At 49.6% G+C, this 23,863-nt stretch overlaps 3 protein-coding genes across 3 annotated transcripts; all 3 read right to left on the bottom strand.

Annotated features, from left to right (window-relative positions):
* Positions 1 to 3,777: 3,777 nt before the first annotated feature.
* On the bottom strand, positions 3,778 to 5,153 carry HOXD9 (homeobox D9). Its single transcript, XM_075710694.1, has 2 exons — positions 4,469 to 5,153; positions 3,778 to 4,019 (listed from the first exon to the last, which is right to left on the bottom strand). Exons 1-2 carry the CDS (start codon positions 5,151 to 5,153, stop codon positions 3,778 to 3,780), a joined length of 927 nt encoding a protein of 308 aa, XP_075566809.1.
* A 3,992-nt stretch (positions 5,154 to 9,145) lies between these two features.
* Positions 9,146 to 11,591, bottom strand: HOXD10 (homeobox D10). The gene is made up of 2 exons (XM_009478321.2): positions 10,850 to 11,591; positions 9,146 to 9,423 (listed from the first exon to the last, which is right to left on the bottom strand). The coding sequence occupies exons 1-2, from the start codon at positions 11,589 to 11,591 to the stop codon at positions 9,146 to 9,148; spliced, it is 1,020 nt and encodes a 339-aa protein (XP_009476596.1).
* Positions 11,592 to 19,439: 7,848 nt separating this feature from the next.
* On the bottom strand, positions 19,440 to 20,861 carry HOXD11 (homeobox D11). Its single transcript, XM_009481517.2, has 2 exons — positions 20,255 to 20,861; positions 19,440 to 19,675 (listed from the first exon to the last, which is right to left on the bottom strand). Exons 1-2 carry the CDS (start codon positions 20,859 to 20,861, stop codon positions 19,440 to 19,442), a joined length of 843 nt encoding a protein of 280 aa, XP_009479792.1.
* Between the last annotated feature and the right edge of the window lie 3,002 nt (positions 20,862 to 23,863).

Here is a 23,863-nt window from a genome sequence, read left to right as displayed (position 1 = left end):
CCCCCCCCCCCCCCCCGCCCGCCTCCATGCCAATTAACTCGCTTTGTCTAGGTGACCAGCCCGGCTGCCCCGCATATGAGCGCCCGGACGGGCCCCGGTGACACCCCCGCCCGGAGAGGGGCCCCGCGGCCCCGGGCACACGCCCGTGGGAAGGCGGCGGAGGCTCAGGGACCCCGTGCAGCCGGGGGCCAGGCGCGGGGGGAAAGGCGGGAGAGGCCCGGGGAGGGCACACGGATTTTTGGTGCTACAAGGACAGACAGCGGCAAAAGCCCATCGCAAGAGAGCAGCGGGAAGGCAGAAGGCCAGGCCAGGGTGGGCGGGAGAAACACCGCCTCACCCTGCGGAGGGGCGCGGAGGGGCAGCGGCTGCTTCCCGCGCCCGCGCCGGGGACCCCCGCCCCTCCGCACGCTCATCCCGCCTGGGCGCCCGTCCCGCGGGCCAGCACCGCCACCCGCGGGGGTCTGCGGTGCCAGCAGCGAAACGGCGCACCCCCCTCCCCCCCCGGCCGGGGCCGCGGAGAGCGCTGCGCGGAGCGCGGAGCGCTGCGCGGGGAGCGGGGCGCTGCGCGGGGAGCGGGGCGCTGCGGCGGCGCTAGAGTGGAGCGCGGGCGCCCTCTGGCGGCGCGCGGCGGCGGCGGCAGGCAGCGCCCTCCCGCCCCGCGCTGCCCGCGCTGCCCGCGCTGCCCGCGCTGCCCGCCGCGCCCCGGCCCCGTCGCAGCCGGTGGTTCCGCCAGAAACCCAGAGGGCTCCGCACAGCCCCGGTGACACTGCGGGACAGCGGCGCGGCTCCGCACTCCTCCGGCGGGGCGCTCGGTGACGAGCGGCTCTTCCTTTCCTGTCTGTTTTTGGGCTGGGTTTCTTCCTTTTTCTTTTTTTTTTTTTTCCTTATTTTTCTTTTCTTTTCTTTTCTTTTCTTTTTTTCCCTTTTTTTTCCTTTTTTTTTTTTTTGGTCGGTCGGGGTTTACAGTGCCATTTTCTTAGCTCATTCCAGTGACAGCCTTTTTTTTTTCTTTTTTTTTTTTTTTTTCCCCAGCGCTATAATTAACTACATACAAAGACTGCGCCTCGTTTACACATGGCAGCCAGGAGAGACGCCTGAGCTTTGAAGACCGCTGCTATCGCGTTTTCGATCATGTTTCCCCACATATTACACCACGAATTCTCCATGTGTGGTAGTTTCAGAGTTATACGTTTTTATCTTGAACATGTTATTTTGTTTGCCCGTGCATTTATGTATTTATGGATTGATTTATGTAAACGAAAGTAAAGATGAATCTTTGCTCACCCCCCCCCATCACACATGCCTGTGAATTATTCGGTATAATGCGTGTGCGTGTGCACGCGACTGTGCATATGTACAGACATATTAACACAACCGACGGGTAGGAATTAAATTATTGTTCATTTTGACACTAAAAGTAATTTCTATGGAAGAACTTGCCTTTCGTCGCTCCAGACGTTTGGATTTCTTTCTGCCATTTTGAAATAAAGGCACACAATGTTAGAAATAGGTAAACGGGGTGTGGGAGTGTGTGTGGGGAATATACAAGGTAAAATCTGTCAATCTGCCCGAGATGAAATATTAAAAGATGGTGTGGGCTCGGTGACAATTGCTTGCCAGAGCCTCTGCTAGAATCAACATAACAGAGCGTTGTGTGGCAAGAATATTGTTTACGTGTTGTTAGCTATAGATCAGCCCCCTCCATGGTTGTTTTCGAAAATATGGAGGCTAACATCGTCGGATTCGTCGCAGTAGAATATCCAATAAAATACATTTCAACAAATCAGTGGAGTTTGTAAAATCTCTCAGTTTCGTGACCTTCGGGTCTTTTTCGAGTCTGTTGCCTTGGCCCAACGCTGACATAGTGAAATTTATAGTCCAAGATTTTAAGACCTGGTTTGTCTGCATTTTTTGGCTTTTTTCCCCCTCTAACAAACACAAACATCAAAATAAGGTGGTTTCAAAGAAAAGCGCCATAGCATATCGTAAACTCATTAGGTCCAGACGTCTAGCCATCTCAATGGTTTTATTATACCGCGGTTCTTCCTGTTTTAAAAGAATTATAGGTATCTTCTCGACAATGGATGGGAAGCAATGCAACACCTTTTCCTGGCACTGCAATGCCTTTGCCCTTTTTTTTTTTTTTTTTTTTTTTTTTAATAGAGGTAAAAAACATTAAACACCAGGTCTCTCAGCTCTCCCCTTAATCTTGAATTAACCGAACTGCTCGTAAATATTTACGGGTCCTTCATTTTAATGGTTGCTCTTTAAACAAAGCCTTTTTTTTACAATGAACTTCATCTCAATTATCTTGATAAAGTCATGCGTGTTTATAAATGCGGAAGGCATGAGACGCGTCGCTAAATGAGCTCTCGCCAACAAAGCTGAGCGTTTGGAAGCAGCCGTGTCCCCCCAGAGCTTCAGATTAAAGAGCGCAGAGGTTAGAAAGGGAAAAAAAAAAAAAAAAAAACCAGAAGGTTTAGGCGAATAGGCATCATTTTGCCTCGCTGGCTCTGGAGGAGCGGTGCGGAAATGTTTCCGCGTTTACCCCGAGAGATGGCTGCTGTTCCAAAGGCCGCCCGTGCACCAGGCAGCGGGGAGCAGCGGGGCAGCCGGCGCACCTACGCGGCGCGGCCGAGGCCGGCCTCTCCGCCGCTGACCTCCGGCAGCAGCCGCCCGGCGGGCGAGGCGGGGGGGGAGGTGATTATTTTCCTCCGGCCTTTGTGGCTGCCGGAGGTGCGGCTGCCCCGGCAGCGCGGCCGGGCTTCCCCGCGGCCCCGGCCCCGCAGCCCTCGGCCCGCGGCGGCTGCGCGGGGGCTGCGCGGCGGCTGCGCGGGGGCTGCGCGGCGGGGCCGGCGGCGCGGAGGGCATCGCGAGGGGCGCACAGATTTCTCCTCTCACCGCAGCGTTGTCGTTCGGTCACGGCAGACTTTATTGTGTAATAACTGACAACAATTACAACAGGTCCGTAGTTCGAGACACGGGGTGGTTAATTAATACAACAGTCACCGGGGGCAGGGGCGGCAGCTAGCCGGGGCACCGGGAGGCGGTAGGCCTACTGCGAGCGGCTTCGAGGATGAGACAACCTCCTAATAGTGCACTAAAAGGGGGGGGGGACAGCTCGTGGCCTCGCTGTGGCATCTATTGCGAAGGAGCGAAATTCAGACCTAGAAAGCGGAGGTTTTGGGTAAGGTTTCCTCTTCGTAAATCGTGGACAACACGGCACCCCCATTGACTTAAGCGGCTGTAATTTAATATATATTTTATTATCGCAAATATAATTAATTTCCTTACCTTTATTTTGGCAAAGTAACTATCTAGACTACATCACTTTTAAGAAACATGTCGAACATTTAACATCGGATAGAGTTCCCAAAGCTAACGTGCACTCACAATATCATCAACCAAACGGTCTGGGAAGGAGGAGGGGGGGATGAAGCGACTCCGCAAAACACGTTGGCGAGCAAGACAAAATTTCCCAAAATACCTGACATAGACCACGTTTCACTTCTATCTAAAAAAAAAAAAAAAAAAAAAAAAAAAGACCAGACTGATTTAAAGTTCCTGGGGGGGGGGGGGCGCAGGAGGAGGAGGAGAAACGTGGGGGGGGGGGGGGGATGAGGGCTGAGGGGCAGGGGAAGGATAAAACCAAACCAACAGCAACCAAAAAAACCCCCCCAAAAACCCAACAACCAAAAACTCAAACCCAAAACAAAACCCAAAAGCCCCAAACTCAAAACTAAAGCAATATTCCCCAACTGCGTTTCTACCCCAGCGTTAGTCTCCTTTATTGCCTTTCTCCTTGTTCATCTTTTTCATTTTCATTCTTCTGTTCTGAAACCAGATTTTGACCTGTCTCTCTGTGAGATTTAAAATCCTAGCTACTTCATAACGGCGGTCTCGGGTGAGGTACATGTTAAAGAGAAACTCCTTTTCCAGTTCCAGAGTTTGATACTTTGTGTAGGGACAACGCTTTTTCCTCGTTGAACGAGCGTGGATCCAGTTTGCTGCAGGGTTATCTGGAAGAAGGGAGGTATATAGGGAACGGGGGGCGGGGGGCGGGGGGGGAAGAGAAAGGTCGTTAAATTAATTTAACGAAGGATGGACTGTTTTCACAACTTTGGAAGAATTATCATAAAAGCCTTAATGCCCCAGTCTGTTTACTGTACAAATGATGTCTTGATGGTAGGTGGTTATGTGGAGTCTTTTATGGGTGCTTGCTGCTGCTTGCGCTGGGGTAGGCGTCTAGACGTTTTTATAGGTTAGTAAAACTATCAGTTTTGCACATTCGAGCCTTACAGGTTTCGGCAATAAATCAAGGGGGCAATTTCTTTCTTTCTTTTTTCTTTCTTTCTTTCTTTCTTTCCTTCTTTCTTTCTTCTTTCTCTCTCCCCCTCTCTCTCTGCCCCTCTCTCTGCCTCTCTCCCTCTCTCTCTCCCCCCCTTTTCTTTTTTTTTTTTTTACTTACTTGGGTCAAGTTGCTGCTGTTTCTCCTCCTTCAGATCGCTGCTCGGGCTGGGGTTGTGGCTGCAGGCGGCGGGGTCCTTGGAGCTGCCGGCAGCCGCCTTCTCCCGGGGCTCCTGGAGGAAGGAGCTGCACGTGTACTCGGGCACACCGATCCCCTGGGACTCCCGGGACGAGGAGCACTCAGTCCTTTTGGAGGAGGAGGAGGAGGAGGAGGAAGACGAGGAGGCGGCTGCTCCCGTCTCCGGCTTTATCCCGTAGTGGCGCCCGTTGGAGGAGCCGGAGCTGGACGCGGAGCCGCCGCTGCCGCCGCCGCCGCCGCCGCCGCCGCCGCCGCCGCCGCCGCCGCCGCCGCCGCCGCCGCCCGGGAAGCCCGGGAAGGGCTCAATCCAGGAGCGCACGTAGCGGCCGGCGTCGGCTGCCCCTAAGTGGGGCTGGTGCATGTAGGGGTGGTAGATCCCGGTCATTGCCGCAGACGGCTGAGGGTGAACCGTGGACCAGGAGGTGGAGAACACGGTGGATTTTGGTGCAAAGCTACAGGAGGAAAAATCTGAACTCTCTGCAACACCTGATGGCCTGGAGGTCGCACTGTGACCTCCCTGGACGAATCTACTCCCGTAAACTTCTTCGCTCTCATGGCCTATGAGAGAATCGACATAATAGTTACTTATGGTGCCACTAGACGACATTTTAGGCTCCCCTCTTAGTCATATAAAAGGTTACACTGTTAACTGTATATGATACCCTCCCGGAGAACAATCGTAGTATTTTGCAGACTGCAACCCTCAACCATTGGTTGCGGAGCCCACGTGATCATATTTACCAATACTGCGAGTAAATCAATCCGCTAAACTGGGGCTGCTGTGATTAAAAAAAAAAAAAAAAATCATCATCAACAACGGCCCCGCACAGCGCGCCGCGCCGGCTGCGCGCCCGGACCGCCCGCCCGCCCGCCCTGCTGCCTGCCCTGCCTGCCCGCCCGCCCGCCCTGCCCGCTCGCCCGCCCGCCCTGCCCGCTCGCCCGCCCGCCTGCCCTGCTTGCCCGCTTGCCCGCCTGCCCTCCCTGCCTGCCCCGGGCGCGGCGGGCGTGGCCGCGCTGGCAGCCCACGGCCGCGGCGGGCGCGGACTATTTCTTCACCTCCTTTGAGTGATTTCTGCCATTCATTTCTTAATCAATGAGAGGCAGGGTGTTTAAATAAATCCAACAGCCTTGGCTTGCTAATCACACTCCAAGCTGCTGAGGAAACCCGCTGGGAAAGGGGGATTCTTGCCTGTAAAAACAAACCATCGCAAGCTGGGACTGTAACGACTTCTCATAAAACAGGAAAATGTTACAGTAAAAGCACATTGCGGTACTTCCATATTTCAGAGCATGTGCGGGTATTATTATCCGCTCCCCCCCACCACCCCGGACAGAAAGTTTCCATGGAAAGGATCCACTTTTTAAAAGAGATGCCCATTGTGTTGTTTTAAAACAGGTGGAAGACCTCTGTAATGATTTTATGCCTTTCAATAAAAATTTTATGAGGTGTATTTGATTATAGATTAATGTGTCCCTAATAAAATGGACGGATGGAAACAGCAAAGCCTGTGTCTCGAGCGCAACTGACGTGTGGCTGAACACATGGCTCCTGTATCTGCGAAACTTTGGGGCTACACAGCTCCAGCGCAGCCCCCCTTAGGGTGCCCAGCGCGGCCCGGGAGGGGAGGCGGGCGGGCAGGCGGGCAGGCGGGCGGGCAGGGAGGCAGCAGGCGGGCAGCAGGCAGGCAGCAGGCAGGCAGGCAGGCAGCAGGCAGGGGTGCGGGCAGGCGGGCAGGCGGGCAGGCTGCGGCCCGCGGAGGGGCGAGGGGCTGCCGCTGCCCCCCGCTCGCCGGCAGAGCTGCCTCCTCCGCCCCCCGTTCATGGGGAGCCGGGGCCGGGCCGCGCTGGCCACGTTCAACGCCTACGTGCGATTTTTGCCCGCTTTGCTTCCTTTTGCTTCCCTTCCCTCCCCTCCCCGGCCCGGTTATCCTTCCCCGAGCGAGACGGTGCCCGGTTAGTATTGAAAACCAGATTACCCATGGTCTTGTGCCCACGCCTGCTCTCCCGAGCGAGGGACGGTGCCTGTGTCGGGATCTGGAGGAAACGCACACAGTTAGTGGAGAGCCCGCAGCACAGCCCGCCGAGGGCACAAACAACAGCACTGAGAAAACACTTCCTACTCGCGGGCCGGCATGAGGAAGGGACTGAAATTCCTGTTTATTTAATGATTTATTACTCTCTTAGCTTGTTTTCTTCCTTTTTTCCGCTCTCTTTTTTTTTTTTTAAAGTGCGTTTTGTTCCTTTTCTTTTCTTTTCTTTTCTTTTTTTTGTCATCTCGCTTTAGTGTTTTCATTTGCGTTTTCATACTCCTGTATTTTCCTCCAGAAGCAGGGCTTGTGGTATGGCGAAGAATCGCCCCTCGCTTCACACAGACATAAATTGATAAAGCAGGCAGATTACAGTGAGCCTCTTTTTTTTATATACGTTAAATACTTGGTATGGAGCCAGCTAATTACTTCCCACTGCTGCAACTTATTTGGTGATGTAGCCAGTATCTTTAAAGGAAAAGACGGTTCAAATGTATGCGATATTTAAAGGGAGGGTGGGGTGTTTCTGAGCACCTTTTTGTTGTTTGTTTTGGAGACGACAGCAAGCACAAAATACCTACGTGCTGGCGGCTCCCTCAGCTTCAAAATGGGGATGCTTTGCTTTGAGGAAAATATACCTCTGCCCTACGAGTAAACGTGCCCATGAGGAAGTATTGGCTTAAATTAAATATCAGCGATAAGAAAGCAAAATACAACGCCACCAGCTGCAATATGAGCAGTATCAGTGTCACCAAGTCAGACAACATTGGCACTATCTTGCGTTTAATTTCTTGATTTAGAAACTGCTTAGGGAAGGAATGGGCGTTGATTGTGAGCAAGCGGGTTTCCCAGCGCAAACAGTAGCCACGCTATTTTTCCAGTACTGTTTGAAGGTGAAAGTATGCCCAAGTATTTGCACTTCAGTTTGGAGTCATGTTCATTTGCAAGCCATTTGCCGTTCTGCTTAGTATTTCTGCTCACACAGGCACTCACCCGCTCTCACGCACACACACGCCCTTCCTCAGCTGCCAGTGCAGAGCTCTGCTAATAACATTTTTCAGCTATGTACAGAAAGGGTTAAGAGTCGTGAACTTCATTATCTGGATGTGTGCTACTAAAATGGAATTGCACGAAATAAAACGATCTCTGAGCAAACAGAAACGGTGCAGGGTGACAAAAGTAGGTCTGAAGAGGCTGGTGTACTTTTGTAAGCACGCTTGGGAGCGTTTCTGCTCAAAAAAGCCAACCCTGCCAGATATTTGAGGGAATGTTTTCCCATCCACCATCTTCTGAAAGCTCTTGAGCTGACCAAGAACCGAACTCCTTAACATTTACTTATACCCAGCTTTGCATTTGGTATGATGGGGTTTTTTAAGCGAGTAAAGACACGAAATCAAAGTCTACACATTGTAAGCACGCAGTGACTGATATTTTTTAAATCAACATACGAACGTCAAATAAAATGACACACATATTGCTGACAGCTTGTAGTAGAAAGATTTTTTTATCACTTACCATTTACGAGTTGATTGGATGAGGATGTCCAGTTTAGGTCATAACATTTTACTACGTTTTTCTTTTTTTTTTTCCCTTTCTCTCTCTCTCTTTTTTTTTTTTTTTTTTTTTTTTGCATTCAGTTTGTCAGACTGCGAACATCACACAACATTTTATCAATTAATCGTTTGTTTACAGGCACAATTATAAATGAATCAGGTTTACATCATTTCCCGCCCCAGTCTCCACCCCACCCCTAAAAAAAGGAAGGGGGGGGGGAAAGAAAAGGGTTAAAAAGAAAGAAAGAAAACCAGGCAGACACACACAAAGACCAGAAAATGGCAAAGAAGGTACATCAGTCCAAAGAGCTGGTGATAGAGAAAGATCAGGAGACCAACCTGCATCCGTACTTTAAACATTTGTAGAAAACCAAAGGAACCGCAGTAGTTTACAGAGTTTATTGCATTATACATGCGAACAGAACATGCACAAGAAGGACATATTGCTGCTGAACGACTACTATTCCACATATGCACCACAAGGAAATGTCTACAATGGAGAAGAAGGAAATATTCCGTCTTACGAAGGACAATCTCTAAGTTCATTTGCGAGGATAGTTACATTATAATGTGCTTCTCTTTCCCCCCGCCCCCAAAGTTCTCCCCCCCCCCCCCTTTTTTTTTTCTTAAAGTATTGAATGTACTCAAAACGTTATGGCCCGTGTAACAGCCCCACATAAATACCATTTTGTTAGTAAAAACATGAAAAAGTCACATTGCTTGGATGTTCGACAGTTCCAATAAGTTAAGACCAAATGATAATATTCAATAATAGTTACCCTGCATTACGATGAGAACAAAAATAAATTACACGTGCTAGGTTTTATATATACTCATCATAGTAATACATATTCACTTGCAGCGCTAAAAGAAGGACGAAGAGTCACATTCTATCAGAAAAACAAAACCAAAAACAAAACAAAACTGGAAAATGCCGGGTTTTGCCAGAGTCTCTCCTGCCTTTAGCAAGTGGCGGTGCTGTGCCCATTCCTCACTGGTGCCCCCCCCGGGGTTAGGGTTTAAGAGAAGGTCAGATTAGCGGTCAGTTCCCGGATTCGGTTCTCCCTGCTCATCTTCTTGAGCTTCATTCTGCGGTTTTGAAACCAAATCTTGACCTGCCTGTCAGTGAGGTTTACGCTCTTACTGATCTCTAGACGGCGCTCTCGAGTGAGATACATATTGAATAAGAACTCTTTCTCTAATTCCAGTGTTTGGTGTTTAGTATAAGGACACCTCTTCTTTCTGCCACTCTTTGCAGTTAGCCAATTGCTTGTTGGAGTATCAGACTTGATTTCCTCTATCAAAATCAAAGAAGAAGAAGAAGAAAAAAAAAAAAAATCAAAAATACCTCAGGCTGTTAGAGTGTACCCTTGGCCATGACCCCTCCTCTGCAGTGTCTGGCAGATATGGTGGATGTGGGCATTAAACACAGCTCGGGCGAGGTGTGGGCACAGAGAGGGGACCTGCTGCCAGGCTGGGCTCGCCCGTCCCCACCGCCCGGCACCCTGCCTTGCGGCCGCCCCGCTCTCCTGCCCCTTCCAGAAACGGGCTCTCGAGTTTTCAGCATTTCCACAATATTTAACCTGCCATCAGCCCCATGGCCACATTTTAACGGGTCTAGCCTCGCGGTGGCCGCCTCGGGCTCCCACGACACTTGCTACGAAAATATCCCAATTACAAAATATCCTCGCACTGGGTTTTTGAAGCAGCTTCCCCCCCAGCCATCAGCTGAATTACACCAGCACACCTAGGAGCAGACATAGACGTTTTCCCAGCCAAAAAAGATACACAAGAAATAAACAGCCTCTGCCTCGGGTTTTGTGGTTTTTTTTTTTTTTTTTCCCATTTTCCTTTTAGCTTTTTTGTTTGTTTGTTTTTCCCGCCAGAAAGAAATCTGCCCCACATCAACCTAGACCTGGGCTGTTTAATATAATTCAGATAGAAAGAATCTCCATGCACACGTAGGGTAAAAATCGACCTAGAGGTTGCAAAGTACATTTTGATAGGAGAAAATTTCCCGTTTTGGGATTCTTAGACACACGCCGTTCGAAAGGAAGGCTTTAGTGCACTTTTAAAGGGAAAATAAAATCGGATTACCACCACCTTTAGCTTTCAAACGCATTTCAAAATACTGTTGCACTTTTGGAGACCGACCCAAGGTTATCTAAAGCACCACACTGAAATATTCCACCTTTGGACCAGGCAGATAGCGGGCTGCTGCTTTCATTGTGCATTTGTTTCCAACTTTACCCAGCCTGGTAGCACCTATTCCTCACCTATTTTAATAGGATCGTAATTAACTTTAAATGCAATCAAACCGCAGTAAGGCTCAGTGGAAAAAAAAAAAAAATTAAAAAAAACCGCGAAATATTACGAGAGAAAAGTTGAGCTGGTCGTATTTTACAACCTCCAGACCTGCTTTTTCAGAGGTATGGGGCTGCTTTTGGCTGCTGCAGCGCATTAGGGAGCACACGGCTATATTCCCCGCATCACAGAGGCGGTCTGCATGCACGAGAGAGGCAGATCTCTACAGAAAATCTTTGGACCCTTTTGTGTAGCATTTTTTTGCCTGCCAAAATCTTCAGAGACACAGCACCTGCAGCCCGATACTCCTTAGCATTAAATGTGATGGCTGTGATGCTCGTTAGTATATTCGAGCGTGCTTTATGGTGCTGGCGTGTTGGAGTTACACCACGGCACGGCTTAAACTCGGTAATACAGACCTTTACTCTCCTTCTCCTGGACTTCTGGGCTGGACACGGAGCCTTCGGGCAGGCAGCTCCGCTCGTCTTGCAACGTGGACTTGGGCTCGGGACTTTCCACTTGAGAGACTTTAGCGGTGCTGTCTTGGTTGTTCGGGTTTTCATTCATTTTCTTTTCCAGCTGAAGTTGAGCAGATATCTGCGGTTTGGAGCTGCCGCGAGGGTTTAACTGTAACATTACAGTTGAACTCGTTTCAGGGCTATTATTGTACTCTTGGGTTTTCCCAGTGGCGTAGGTCTGGCTCAGTCTAAAATATCCTGGGACGGGAACCTCGGGGTTCTCAATGGGGCATGATTCAGACACCAGCCTCTGGTAGGAAGGGACGTCTGCAGAAATGAGTTTGGATCTCTTATCGGAATACATGCAGCAATTGCTTTCTTCTTTAATATTTGTAGTGAAGGAACAAGTGGGGACCTGCTGTGTAACAGGTTGCTCTATTCGACAAGATCTGTTCGGGTCTGTCCAAGTGTCTACTTGAGGTATATAAGGATGTACATTCATACCCATATTTTGGTGATTAACTTCTCTTTTAGCCAGAGACGGAAGGAGTCCACAGGTTTGCATCCCATACGTCCCAATGTCTGTGCTAGGTGGCATATACATGCTGGCGCTGTTGGAGTAGAAACTGTCACTCCTGCACGCACTGATGAGAGAATCTACTAAAAAAGTATTAGCGGCAGGAGAGCTGTTGGGAAAGGACATTTTGGGGCGGAATTTGAGGAAGAGAGATTGTGTCCTTTGTAGGCTGACATCTCTAGGAAAACATTCCCGTGTAATTGCGGATGCCTCCGCGCGACCACATGACAGCCGGGCCAATGGCAGCGCCCGCCGCCCCGCGCCCCGCCGCCCCGCCGCTGACGCGCCCCGCCGCGCCGCCCCGCCGCGCCCCGCCGCGGTCAACAGCGACCCCTAGGCCGCCGCGCCGGCACCGCACCGCGCCGCGCCGCGCCGCGCCGCGCCCGCCCGCCGCCCGCCGCCCGCCCGCCGCCCGCCCTGCCGCGGCCGGACCGGGCCCCGCCGCGCCACGCTCCGCTCCGCACCCCCCCCCCCCGCCCCGCGCCGAGACCCCTCCGCGGGCGCGGAGCCGCCTCCGCGGGCGCGGAACACGCCGCCCCCCCCCCCCCGCCCCCCCCCGCACCTCCCCGCCCCGGGGCGGCGCGGCGCGGCGGGCGGAAAAAGGCGCCGGCCCGTGATGGCTCCTGTAAGAGCCCCGCTTCTGACAAGTGCGGGGACAAAAGGTTGCGGGATTTATTAATGCGTATTAAGGAGAATCAGGGGCGATCAATAAAAGCCTCATCTACATTCTCGGGCTACTTGGTAATTTTCTTGCTTCTGAAGCTTTTTCGAGAGTTATACCCTCTGTTGCCGCGCACGGGAAGATGTTTTATTAACAAATCAATCGAGACTTTGTAAAGGATAAGATTAATAGTTACGATTTAGCATAATGGCGTTCGCGTTATGAATTATTGAAAATTATACTATTGATTTTTTTCCTCGCTGCTAACCGAGAAGGTCAATTTTTGTTTTAACACACATCGTCAAATATTAAAAGCTAGACTTTTGTCATAACTCGAGTTTTATAGGGAGGCTACATTCCTAAAATCATTTTACAATGCTCTCTCCCGACCGCCTGGGAAAAAAAAAAAAAAAAAAAAAAAAAAAAAAGTGGGTTTTTCACTTGCCCTGGAAACTGAAAGCATCATAAAGATAATTTCTCCTTCTGTTGTATTGCTCATTCAAAAACATACAGAAACTCATATCCTCACTGCAACTCTTCAAGCAACTTTTTCTTTCTTTTTTTTTTTTGAAAGAAGAATGATAAATGCATCTGTATTATTAAAAAAAAACCAAACCCAACAAACCAAACAAACCGAAGGCAACAGCAACTGTCTACATGGCAAATCAGATTTTTCCGCCCCACCATTTTAAACGTGTTTTACTGTTTTTCCCCCCACTTCGTACCCATATTTACACCCGCAGCTCTTACATTTTAAATAGTGGCGGTACAAACTGTTTATCACACTTTTTCCTTTCCTCTGCTCTAGCTATCTTCCTTTCTTTCTCTCTTCTTTCTTTCTTTCCTTTTTTTTTTTTTTTTCCCCAACTGTTCTCAAACTGGAGTATTTCTTATCTGGGACTAATGCTGTCAAGGACTCTCACCCGGAAAAAGTGAACTTGTTGATAATTTTTGTTTCGGATTCATCCGCCTGTTTATTTTGGGCCTTTCTGCCATGAAAACACCCTTTCGGGTCCCCAAGAGCGGGCAGCACGCGAAAAGGATTTTAAAAAATCCAAACGCGTCTTTCGCCCAGCTGAAAACATGCGTTTTCCACCAGCGTGGATTTGAATTTTTCCCCTGCTCCCTGGCATTTGGACGGTTTGCACTTTACCGCACCCTTTACACTGCTGGAAACAATAACCCTATTTAAAATTTCGCTGTGGCAATGAGACAGACCTTTTAAAACCTTATCGCAGCTGTTCAAATACAACATCATTGTCAGGTTAAGAGCCAGTGCCTTTTATGGCTGCAGTCTCCAGCTTCTGGCTTGCCGGAGAGTTTAAATATTACCTTCGCGATACTCGCTGCCGTCAAGACCTTTCCGCGGCATCCCCTGCGCCTGGCGCAGCCCCCTGCCCTCCCCGGGCACGCTTCGCCGCCACCGAGGGCTGAGCGGGGAAGCGGGGGCTTGGGCGAGATGCCCGCTTAAGATCATGATCAGAGCCATTGCTAAGATTTGCCTGCGCCGGAGGAGAAGCGGCGGCGGAGCCCACGACGCTCCCTCCGAGCGCGGCGTTCCCCCCCTCGCTTTCTAGCAATTTCCTCTTCTTCAACAACAGCCCGGGCAACCCACAGCGTTTAAAGAAACAAAATACTATTTTCCTTGACGCAGCTTAAGGCTCGACTGTTAAATCTAATCGGGAATTTTATGCCCATCAAATGGCTCTTTCATAATCTTTATTTACACTTGAAGAAAAGGGGGTCCCAGAAATATCCCGGCTGAAGTAGCAGCCCAGAGCTTTGCAGCGGGTTTCGCCCAAGAGTAAGGTTAAAACAATAAGCAAACGCTGAGCTGCGTTCCACGCCAGCCTCGCTGGTGCTCGGGAAGCTCACTCCTTGGCTCCTGATGAGACACGAGGGCTCCTTGATTTTTTTTTTTTTTTTTTTTAAATAATTGAAAATATGAATTTCTCGCATGTCACTGCACGGAAACTCAGACGATGGCTGTGATGATAATGATTTAAATATCGTATTCAGGACTGGCAAACAGCTCCGTAAGACCCTTCACTCACGATAAATCAGGAGGGTTTATCAAAACGGGCAGCAATTTTTTAGTGAAAATGAACAGTAGAAAAGTTTAAGTTTGATGTAAATAGAAGTTGAATAAACATGCGCGAGCCACTGGGGAACTGGGGACTTAGGCTCTGGGCATTTAATGTCACTCCTGTTTTAAATCATATTAAAATGGAATCAAGTAATTAACATTAATAAATAAATCAATATTGTGCAATAAATGAGATATACAATCTACATTAATATAAAGGTTTTGCTCTCAGAGCCCCATATTTTTCCGAACGAGGGAGGGAAAGGAGGGGAAAGAAAAAAAAACCCAACCAATGGGTCCATGCAGATGTAAATTACTGTTTGTAATAAAGCATAGGTGGACATTACAGTTTTCTCCTCTAGCAAATGTCAGGGCTAAAAACTTGAGGTTACCAGACGTGGCAGCGGGGCTTAATTTTCACTGCCTTATCTTCCTAAACCTTATTACTGGTGATATGATTATTTTTTTTCTCTCGGCTGTGCTGAGGATTCTCATAGTTGCAATTTGCTGTGTTTGTGTCTCATTATGGGAGGGGGATGGGAGAGAGGTACGAAAGAGGCTAGATATTTTGCAGATGCCTTCAGTAACAAAGGTATTGCGAGAAATAGCTTATTTTAAAAACAGGCTGGAACCCAGGAAGCTTTTAGTAAAATTCCTTTCATTTGCTCGATTTCAGCATTTTATTTAGGTTGTCTTTACAGGCGCGGATTGTATATTTTATGCCACGCTGTTATATTGCAGGGAGATTGAAGAATACTTTTTATTTAAGGAAAAAAAAAATTGGCTACGATATTGTGTCCTTTCTTCTTTTAATAATGCAACTGACACGTTGCCCAGATTTCTATGTGCCATATATTCATAGAAAGAGTCGGCGTCTGGGCTGAGGGTTCAGATTCCCTGGATTTTTTTGACCGAGGGCGGGGGAGGCGGGGGGGAGGGGGGGAACAACAACGAACATACTGATGACATTATGCCTTTTCCTAAATATGAAAGCTTATAAAATAAACAAAATAGCACGCTGGCCATTTCTTCAAAGGTGTTACGCCTGAGCGTGGGGATCGCACAGTAGCACTGACTGTACTCCCAGCTTCGCCCGAAGCCTCAGCCCTTCCTCTGTTGTATTTCTGTATTTCTCTGGACACAGAAGTGCGTATCTGGTATGATCAGATTTTAGCCTGTAACTTGGTCGCCGATTCTGCCCTCAGCCTCGGTGTTTGGGCTGCACATTTATCTTTCGGCAGATTCCTGCCGCATTTGTAGTTTAATCAGAAAATAAGCAAGTTGCCCTTTCCGTTCTCCTTAAAGGACAAGCCCAAAGACATTTGGAAATAGCTCACAGCCCTTTCTGTCTAAAGGATTAAAGCAGAGAAAGGGAAAAAAAAAAAAAAAAACAACAAAAAAGAATAGAAGATTTTATAGGCTCGCACAGAATCATCACATTTACACGATGATTCAAAAAAGAAGAAAGCGGCGTTTCCATATTCCAGTATAATTTTTTTTTAATTAACAACACACCCTGGCTCCCATCACTCGTTCGCATTCTCTCAGACCGGCCTCACTGTAATTGCGAGGGGTTAAAGCACCTCGTATGAAGCCTAATGGGGTTGGGGTTGGTGTGGGCTCTCACAGGGAGCACTCTCACGCCAAGAAAAACAAACACACACAAAAACTTCGCTAAACGTTTCCCTCTCGAAAGGGGTATCTCCACCGAGAGACCAGGGGGTTTTCCTTCGGGCTCCGGCTGCGCCTGCAAGGGCTACCTTGGGCGTCAGGGATCCCGAGGATTTCAGATTGTACAATGCCATTTTATTACCGACGGAAAGGCTATTTCTAGGAAACTGTTAACAATGAACTTCTAAAAAAAAAAAAACAATCCCAAACCAACCAACCCAACAACCCAGAAGACGAAGTGCCAACAAATGCTTTCACGAGAAGACGGGGCTTTAAGAAATGCGGAATATGGCTGAGGCAACGTGAAATAGATTTCGATGAATTCTGCAAATAAGCAGAAAGCAGAGAAGCCCTTTCTTTCCTCAGATCCTGACCAAAAGTGCGCACTGGAGGGGGAAAAAAAAATAAAACAGAAAACCAGAAAAATGGAACATGCTCGGTCGCTGGAGAGCGTCCAGGAAATTCATAAGCTTCACTTTAATTTTCTAATCTCTAGTTTCATTTTAATAGATCTCCATAGTACTTTTAAGGAGAGGGATTTCATTCAGCAATGCCTTGGCAAGGTGATGTTCGGATATTAAAAATGTCTTCTTTTCGCTTTAGTCTCTCTGTCTCTCTTTAAAAAAATAAGCACTCTCAGGATCTAACGTTAATCTCGCCTTTAAATAAAACATGTTTTTAAAATTATGCTTTCTGTACCTAGAGGTTTATTTAAGAAAATCCTCGAATAAGAATCGAAGATAAACTGTGGAAACGCATGGGTTTTATATTACTTTTATTCCATCCGCGTTAAGGCTGTCCTTAAAGAATTAAATAGATTTTCGTTCTAGCAAACGAATTCTGAATATCACTGGGTTTGGTTTTTTTCTTTCTAAAAATTATGGGATTTTTTTTTTAAAGCTTGGATGCATTATAAGACATTACGACCCACTCCCCCACTCCCCCTCCCCCCCCCCAAAAAAAAAAAATCTTTTAAAGTGGCATATTTCTCCAGCACGTCACGGTTATGGGTTATTTGTTTAATAAATCTTTTTGATGCTTTATTTTCTCATTTGGAAGGCCCTGAAATCTTATCGTTACTTATATATTAGATATTTTATTAGCAGTGGAATTATTATAGGGGGAAGGTAGCCTGGAACACCAGGACGGCTGTGGGCATTACAGGACACGGGCGCGCCCTCCTGTGGCCGTTTCCCGCCAAGCACCGGGGAATTTCCTCCTCTCCCGGCGTCTTTCTCCTCAGCTCAGTTCGCTCTCAGTCGCGGGTTGCTTCCTTTCTTTTTAAATAGAAACCTAAAACTGCTATAATTGAGCATTTATGCAAGATTCACGCCAGGGTGTTTCGGTTTCCGCGGCCCTCTTTTGCGGTGGCTTAGCATTTTAAAGGCGTATTAATCCGCTGAGATAGACTGTTAAAGCACTGCAGGGAACAGAAAATCAAACGACTCGTTCTCGCCCTGTGGATTAAGGCTCGGGAGAGACGCGAGAATTTTGCTCTAAGGTCAGGCGAAATGCTTTGAGAAATTCCCCGCGACTTCGCGCGTTTCTAATTAATGGGCTTTGTAGGGAAACGCACACCCGCAGAAAAGCTACACAGAAATACCATCTTTCTCCCTAAATTACGAATCATTTCCTGCAAGCCCCGTATTTTTTTGTTTGTTTGTTTTGAGCGAACCCCCCTTTTTAAAAAAAAAAAAAAAAAAAAGAGCTAAAAAAAGGAGATTTGGGGCGAATTCCCGGGGCGCGGCAGAGTAAGGCGAGGGAAGCGGGGAGCCCGCCGTGCTCCGGCTGGCGGGGACCGGAGCGGGACACGCTCCCCGCCACGCCGTGGAGAGGCTCACCTCGACCCAGCTGGGATTTTCTTTGCGTTATGATGCATTTGCTAATACGGCCAGCTATGCGGTAATAAGTGTGTGTGTGGTTGTGCGTGTGTGTGTGTGAGAGAGAGAGAGGGAGGGAGACAGAGAGAGTGGGTGGTGGTTGAAAATAACAGAGGAACCTTAAGGCGCCTAATTATTCAGAAAGGTTAAAGGTGATGACCTTGACATTTTGGAAGTTCAAAGGCATACACTTATGTTTTTCTTGCGAAAGGGTTTAAAATTTTTTTTTTTTAGTCATGCCTCCCTCCGCCTCCATTTCTCGATTTTTTGAATTCTCGGGCTTTTCCTGACTTATTTGGGCACTTTTGCCTTCCCTGCGTGCGAGCGTAGCGAGAGCCGCTCCGTCCTATTCAAAAAAGGCAAATTCTTTTCTCAGTCCTCGCCTTTATTGCACATTGCGGAAATCTCCTTTTCACCCACCAGAAGGTGTATAATATCACCCAATTAAGCTGTTTAGAACCTCGGGTTTTATGGTGTTGTCTAGACAGTTCAAGGTTTTGTAAACAGCCCAGCCAGGTCACGCAAGATAAAGCGGCGAGGAGCGGCGCGGAGCTCCGCCGGGTGCCTGCCCCCGCGCAGGGCCCGCCGCGGCCGGGGCAGCGGCTGCGCTCCCGGCCGAGCGCCGCGCTCCGCTCGCCCTGCCGAGGGATGATATTTAAGAGATCCACCCCTCGGCCTCCAAAGTTTTCTTTTTCTTTTTTTTTTTTTTTTAATTCCTTCCTCCCCCCCCCCCCCCCGCTCCACCAGTGCCAATTGTTTATAGCTCCCTCTCTTATTGGGAGCCTGACCACTTTAAAAAAAAAAAAAAGAAAAAAGGGAAAAAAAGCGCCTTTTTCGTTGTTTATAGGAATTGTAGCACCATCAGAAGTGATGGTCTGCAGACAGCCATGTTGGCTCTGCCTCGCAGCGAACAGGGAAGGTTGCGCATACCTACAAAGGGAGAGTTAGACATCTAAACTATTCATTTCAAAAACGCATTTAAAATAACCCGACTGGGCTTCCTCCCGTTATTATTTAACTGAACTTGGCTCTAGCCCGGGAAACGCTAGGATCCTTCGGAGATGGAAATCCATACAGTGCACGGAAGTTATAACCTTAACTTTACTAGAAACCATTTATTCACATGAAAAAGACAGTGGCCCATGCTTTTGGATGACAATAGAAACATATATATATATATATATTTTATATATAGCCAACGTACATTTACCATCTCTTAAATAAACCGCATTCACTTAAAGGGAGGAAAGTGTTACCCTAGCTCAAAAGCAACAACAGAGCCCCCCCGAACTCAATGAATCGTAAGCAAAAACTACCAGACACACTGCAGGTCCATTGCTGGTACTGTGGGAGAGGAAAAAAAAAAAAAAGCACCTTTGGCGAGAAACACTTGAGAGTGGACAGTTGAATTTACCCTAGTTTCCCCTTATCAGGAATCTGCTCCGCCAAGCCCCGAAATCTCCAGTGGCCATTCAGTGTGTGGAGTTGCACATGAAAATGAAACTTTGAGTTCCGCAGGGTGGATGTGTCATGTAAACCAATTTACTTTTGCATTCAGATGGCAGGTCAGAGAGACCGAGATAATCTTTGTTTTTCTTCTTTCTTCCTTTTCTCTCGCTCTCTCTTTTTAAAATTTTTCCCTTTCCTTTTCTTTTCCTTTTTTTTTTTTTTTTTTTTCAAAACAAGGGATTCCCAGTGAAATATTGGAGTCGATCTCTGTTCAGTTTCTTTTCTTTCATCCTTCGATTCTGGAACCAGATTTTAACTTGCCGGTCAGTGAGGTTGAGCATTCTGGACAACTGCAGTCTTTTCTCTTTGTTTATGTACACGTTGAAGAAAAACTCCCGTTCCAGTTCTCTTATCTGATATTTAGTATAGGGACACCTCTTTTTCCTTGATCGCTGGGGAATTGCTGAAATTCAAGAGAGAAGAAACTGATTTATGCTGCTGCTACGAACATGCCCAGCTAGGAAGAGATCAGAGACTTTGACAATATCCCATCGCCCGGAAAGCAGCCCTCTAGCAGTTCAAAAAAATATTCCTGGGGCTTTTACTCTCTGGGTGACTTAGGGGAAAAAGCGAATATTTCCCAACTTCTCCTTAAAAGAGAGCACTTCGAGCAATACAGAGAGATATTTAAATGGGCTGGAAAAATTCCAAGTTTCTCAAACTCCTCTCTCACACGCACACCCCCCGCCCCAAACAAACGACGATCTTAAGCTCTAAACCGAAGGCAGCTCTGAGCACTACCTGTGAAACCTCCCCGTCTCCCCCCCGCCAAATCAACAATTTAATAACAATTAATATCCTCTTCCAAGAATACCTTAAGCCCACCTAAATTGGTTTCCTATCGTAAACACGCTTTACAACGGTAAAGGAAATCTTATAGGATATATAAAATCCTTTGGATGCTTATAAAATTGCACATAAAATGCGGCTTGACAAAGTGTTGGCCTTGTACTCTTGCCCCCAATTTACTACTGATACCTACCTGAACTGTTGCTCTTCTCTGCAACAGCCTCACCAGAAGGGGAATCGGCGCTGTTTGCTGGTGTCACTTTCTTCTCTTGGCTGGAAGGTGTTTTACTGCAAGTGCTGTTCTGGGCTTTCAAGTCGCCCTTGTCCGCGTCCCCCTCGCCCTCGGAGTGCTGCTGGTACGGGGGTCCGGGGGCTGTCTCGTAAAACTGGTCGAAGCCTTGCGGCAGGATGCCGTTCCTCCCCACCGAGCTGTAGAAGTTGGAGGCGGCGGGAGACGGTCCGTGGTGGCCGCAGACAGGGTCCGTTTTGAATAACATTTCCGTCCTCCTGTTCGCAGGCTGCAGAAAGTCTCTGTGCATCACCTCTTCAGCTGAGTAATAAGGAGCATAACTGCCCCTATACTGCCATTTGCTGCGCTCTAATCCGTATTCCCTGAATGCCACTTCGCGCACAGGTTGGACGTGAGGTAAATTAGAAGAATAAGGAAAAGTCATTTGACAGGACGACGATTGCGACAAAAAAGAGGGTTTCGTCGAGAAATCTGAGGGCGAGACGTAATAAGCGCACCCTGGCAGATACATATTGGATGTGCCGTGACTGCAATCGTCAAACTCGGTCATGTCTTCCTTTTTGCGATTGCAAGCAACCAGGAGGCTTCAATGCATTGAACAAGATCCATCTATTGCACAAGAGGGTTTGGACAGGATCAACTAAGAAAAAATCCCCACCGTGTGCTGACGTGCAATTCATCTTGATTGATTCTAGTGGTAATTATGTCACGTGACGCGATGTAGAAATGTCCTTATATCTATATCGGCCCCTCGGAAAGGCTCCTAAGATCTCTCCAAAGAGCCCTCCCAGCACGGAGAGGGGAGCGCAGCCTTTGTACACGTACGGCCGCCTTCCCCCCCTCACCCTTTCACCAGGCGGTGAGATACACGTAGGTGGTGCGGCTCATCACCTGGGGCCCCGCCGCCCGGGCGGGCGCCTGCCCACCGCCGCAGCCCGGCGCGGAGCCCCGCGGCGCGCAGCCCCCCGCCCGCACGGCCCCCGGCCCGCCCGGCCGCCGGCCCTCGGCGGGCAGCCGGGGGGCACCCCGCACCCTCGGGGAAGGCAGCCCCCGGGGCGCGGGGCGCGGGCTCCCGCCCGGGCACCCTCGGCCGGCAAACCGGGTGGCTCCTCGCCAGAGGGAGCGGGGCTCGCCGGCCGCCGCTCCGGCGGGGGTGCGCGGGCGACCGTTCGCCCAGGGAAGCCAGGTCCCACTCACACGCCGCAGCCTCCGAGCGGATCTGCCCGCCCGGCGCCAGCAGCCCGCAGCTGGCATCGAAGCCGGCCACGAAATCCACGGCCGGAGCCCCGATCACCTCATTTCCCCCTCGCTTAGAAGCCCAAACACTGCGCGCTTGTCTCAGGGCGCCAGGCACAAGCCGAAGTGAGAAATACGCCAACAGAGCATCTCTCAGTAGCCGGTTTTATGAAAGGGAGACACTTTCGGGCTCTTCTGGAAAGCGAAGGGCTAGGGCAGGAAGGGAAGTCCACCAAGCACGGTTTCCTTGGGAAGCAGAGCGGCACACAAAGTGACCTCTGTTCCCGTGCCTCCAACTCCCACCAAAACGTTCGTTTCCATTGGAAGGGAAAAGCAGGGCTGGGAGCGGGCGACGCGCACAACACCCGCCGGCCCCGCCGCCGCCCTGCCTTCGAGGGCTCATTTTGGCCAATTTTCTTTTTCTCCTTGAAATATGATTTTACACAGGCGAGCACAAACCGGGTGACAAAGGCTGAAAAGAGAAGAGAATAAATAATACGCGCCAGCAACAGCCCTATGCTCGGGAGATTCCTCATTCCAGAAACGGTTGCCAGCTCTCTATGGGAATGCCTTTTTCCGCCACTGTACAGCATAGCCAGAGTAGCCCCGCCACATGCCGCTCTCCAAATAAACCCGAAATCTGGGCGAGCTCGCCACGCCGAGCAGGGTCCCCCCCTGCCACCCCGGCAATCCCCGGGCGCTCCGGCCAGGCGCCAGGCCCCAGACCACCTCCAAAAAGGCAGGCTCCGAGTCCCGCAGCAAGCAGAGCGCCCGGCAGGTAGGGAACCGGCCCCGACGGGCAGCGGGCAAGTGGGGGGAAGGCCCGGGGGCTCTGCGAGGCGGCGGTGCCCGCGGGGGGCTCGGCCGGGCGCGGGCTGCGCGGCCCCGCCGCCACAGGCGCCTCCTGCGCGCCCCCGGCTCCGCGCTGCGGAGAGGCTCCGGGGGCGGGAGCCCCGCGGCCCGGGCTGCGCCCCGCACCCTGCCCCCCGCCCCGCCGCCGCCGCCGGCACCGGCACGGCCCCTCCCGCATCCCCCGGCCCCCCGGAGCAGGCGAGGGCTGCCCAAGGGGCTCCCGCACCGCAGCCCGGCTTGCCCTTCCTGAAAAGCAAAAGACCGAAGCCAGGCAGAGCAGATGAAACCCATTCCTTTTCTTTACCCCCATCCTTTCCTTTTTTCCCTGTTCTTTGTACAGTATGGTATTTTTTTGCCTTGCCGCCTCGCTGGCAAGCCACCTCAAACGCCACACGTTGCTCCCAGCAGGCAGGCTCTCACAAGGTATCACCAGAAATCAAGGCACAAAACCACCGTTCCCTGCCTTTATCGGCAACTTCCGAGCCTTCTCCATTCTGCTGCAACACACAATCAACCTCCTAAAAATGATGCCTGCGCAGTTAAAATGGCTCCTGTGTCACTTACCACCCTGAGCTTGCAGCAGAGCAGGGCAGGGATCCGTTTGGATTGTGCCCCCAGGTTTCTGATCGCCTATCTCATCAGGAGAGATGGCTCTGGGAACCTATGGAGCTTCATTTTCTTTACCGTTCAAACAACTCATTACGCCTTAGTGAGAATCCTTCACCTTCCTTTCGATGCAGCAAGCCCGGCATCAATTAAATTTTGGCGCAGGAGCCAACCGGTTTCAACTAATTCAAGTTCAAAGACATGGCGACGATTTGTTAATACGAAAACAGCCCTTTTAGGTAACAGTCCCTTAAAAAGCGATCTAATTTGGGGAATGTGAGTCCAATATCGCAGCAGAGACCCCGCTGGAATAAGGCAGAGATGGGGGTCCCCGCCTGCCAGAGCATTTTCACCCTGGGGTCGGTTCCCAGCCCAGCCCTGAGCATTTCATATCCCCCCCAGCCCCCTTTTCTTTTTTGTTGCCTTACGCAGATTAAACAGCATCGAAACATAAATGCACATCATGTACACGGTCAGGCGAATACTTTACCGTTAGGCGTCTTGAAACATCTGCAACCGTTGCCTGGAATTACCAAGGATTCGGGTCCAAGTGACATTTCCAACAGCCCTCCGTGGAAATTAAGGCGACTCGCGTATCATTCGGGTTTAAAAATGTGCCCAGTCCGGCTGGAGAAGATGCGGTGTTTTGTGCCACCCAAGATAAGACACTAACTTGACCTTAACTTTGTTATGGCGCCCCTAGTATCTGGAGAACGTGAACAGACACTGTCTGGCAGCTCTCGTAAAAACCGACTGGAGAAGAGATTCTGAGTCATTTCATTTATTGCCACTACAGTTCTGCAAGAAAGCTTTTCCTCCCTGCCAAACTTTAATTATTTATGCTCTTTTAGGAAGCAC

Source organism: Pelecanus crispus, chromosome 5 (genome assembly GCF_030463565.1).
Source record: "Pelecanus crispus isolate bPelCri1 chromosome 5, bPelCri1.pri, whole genome shotgun sequence".
In the NCBI taxonomy this organism is placed as follows: domain Eukaryota; kingdom Metazoa; phylum Chordata; class Aves; order Pelecaniformes; family Pelecanidae; genus Pelecanus; species Pelecanus crispus.
Note: the sequence above shows the minus strand (reverse complement) of the source record. Positions and strands in the feature narration are given on the sequence as shown.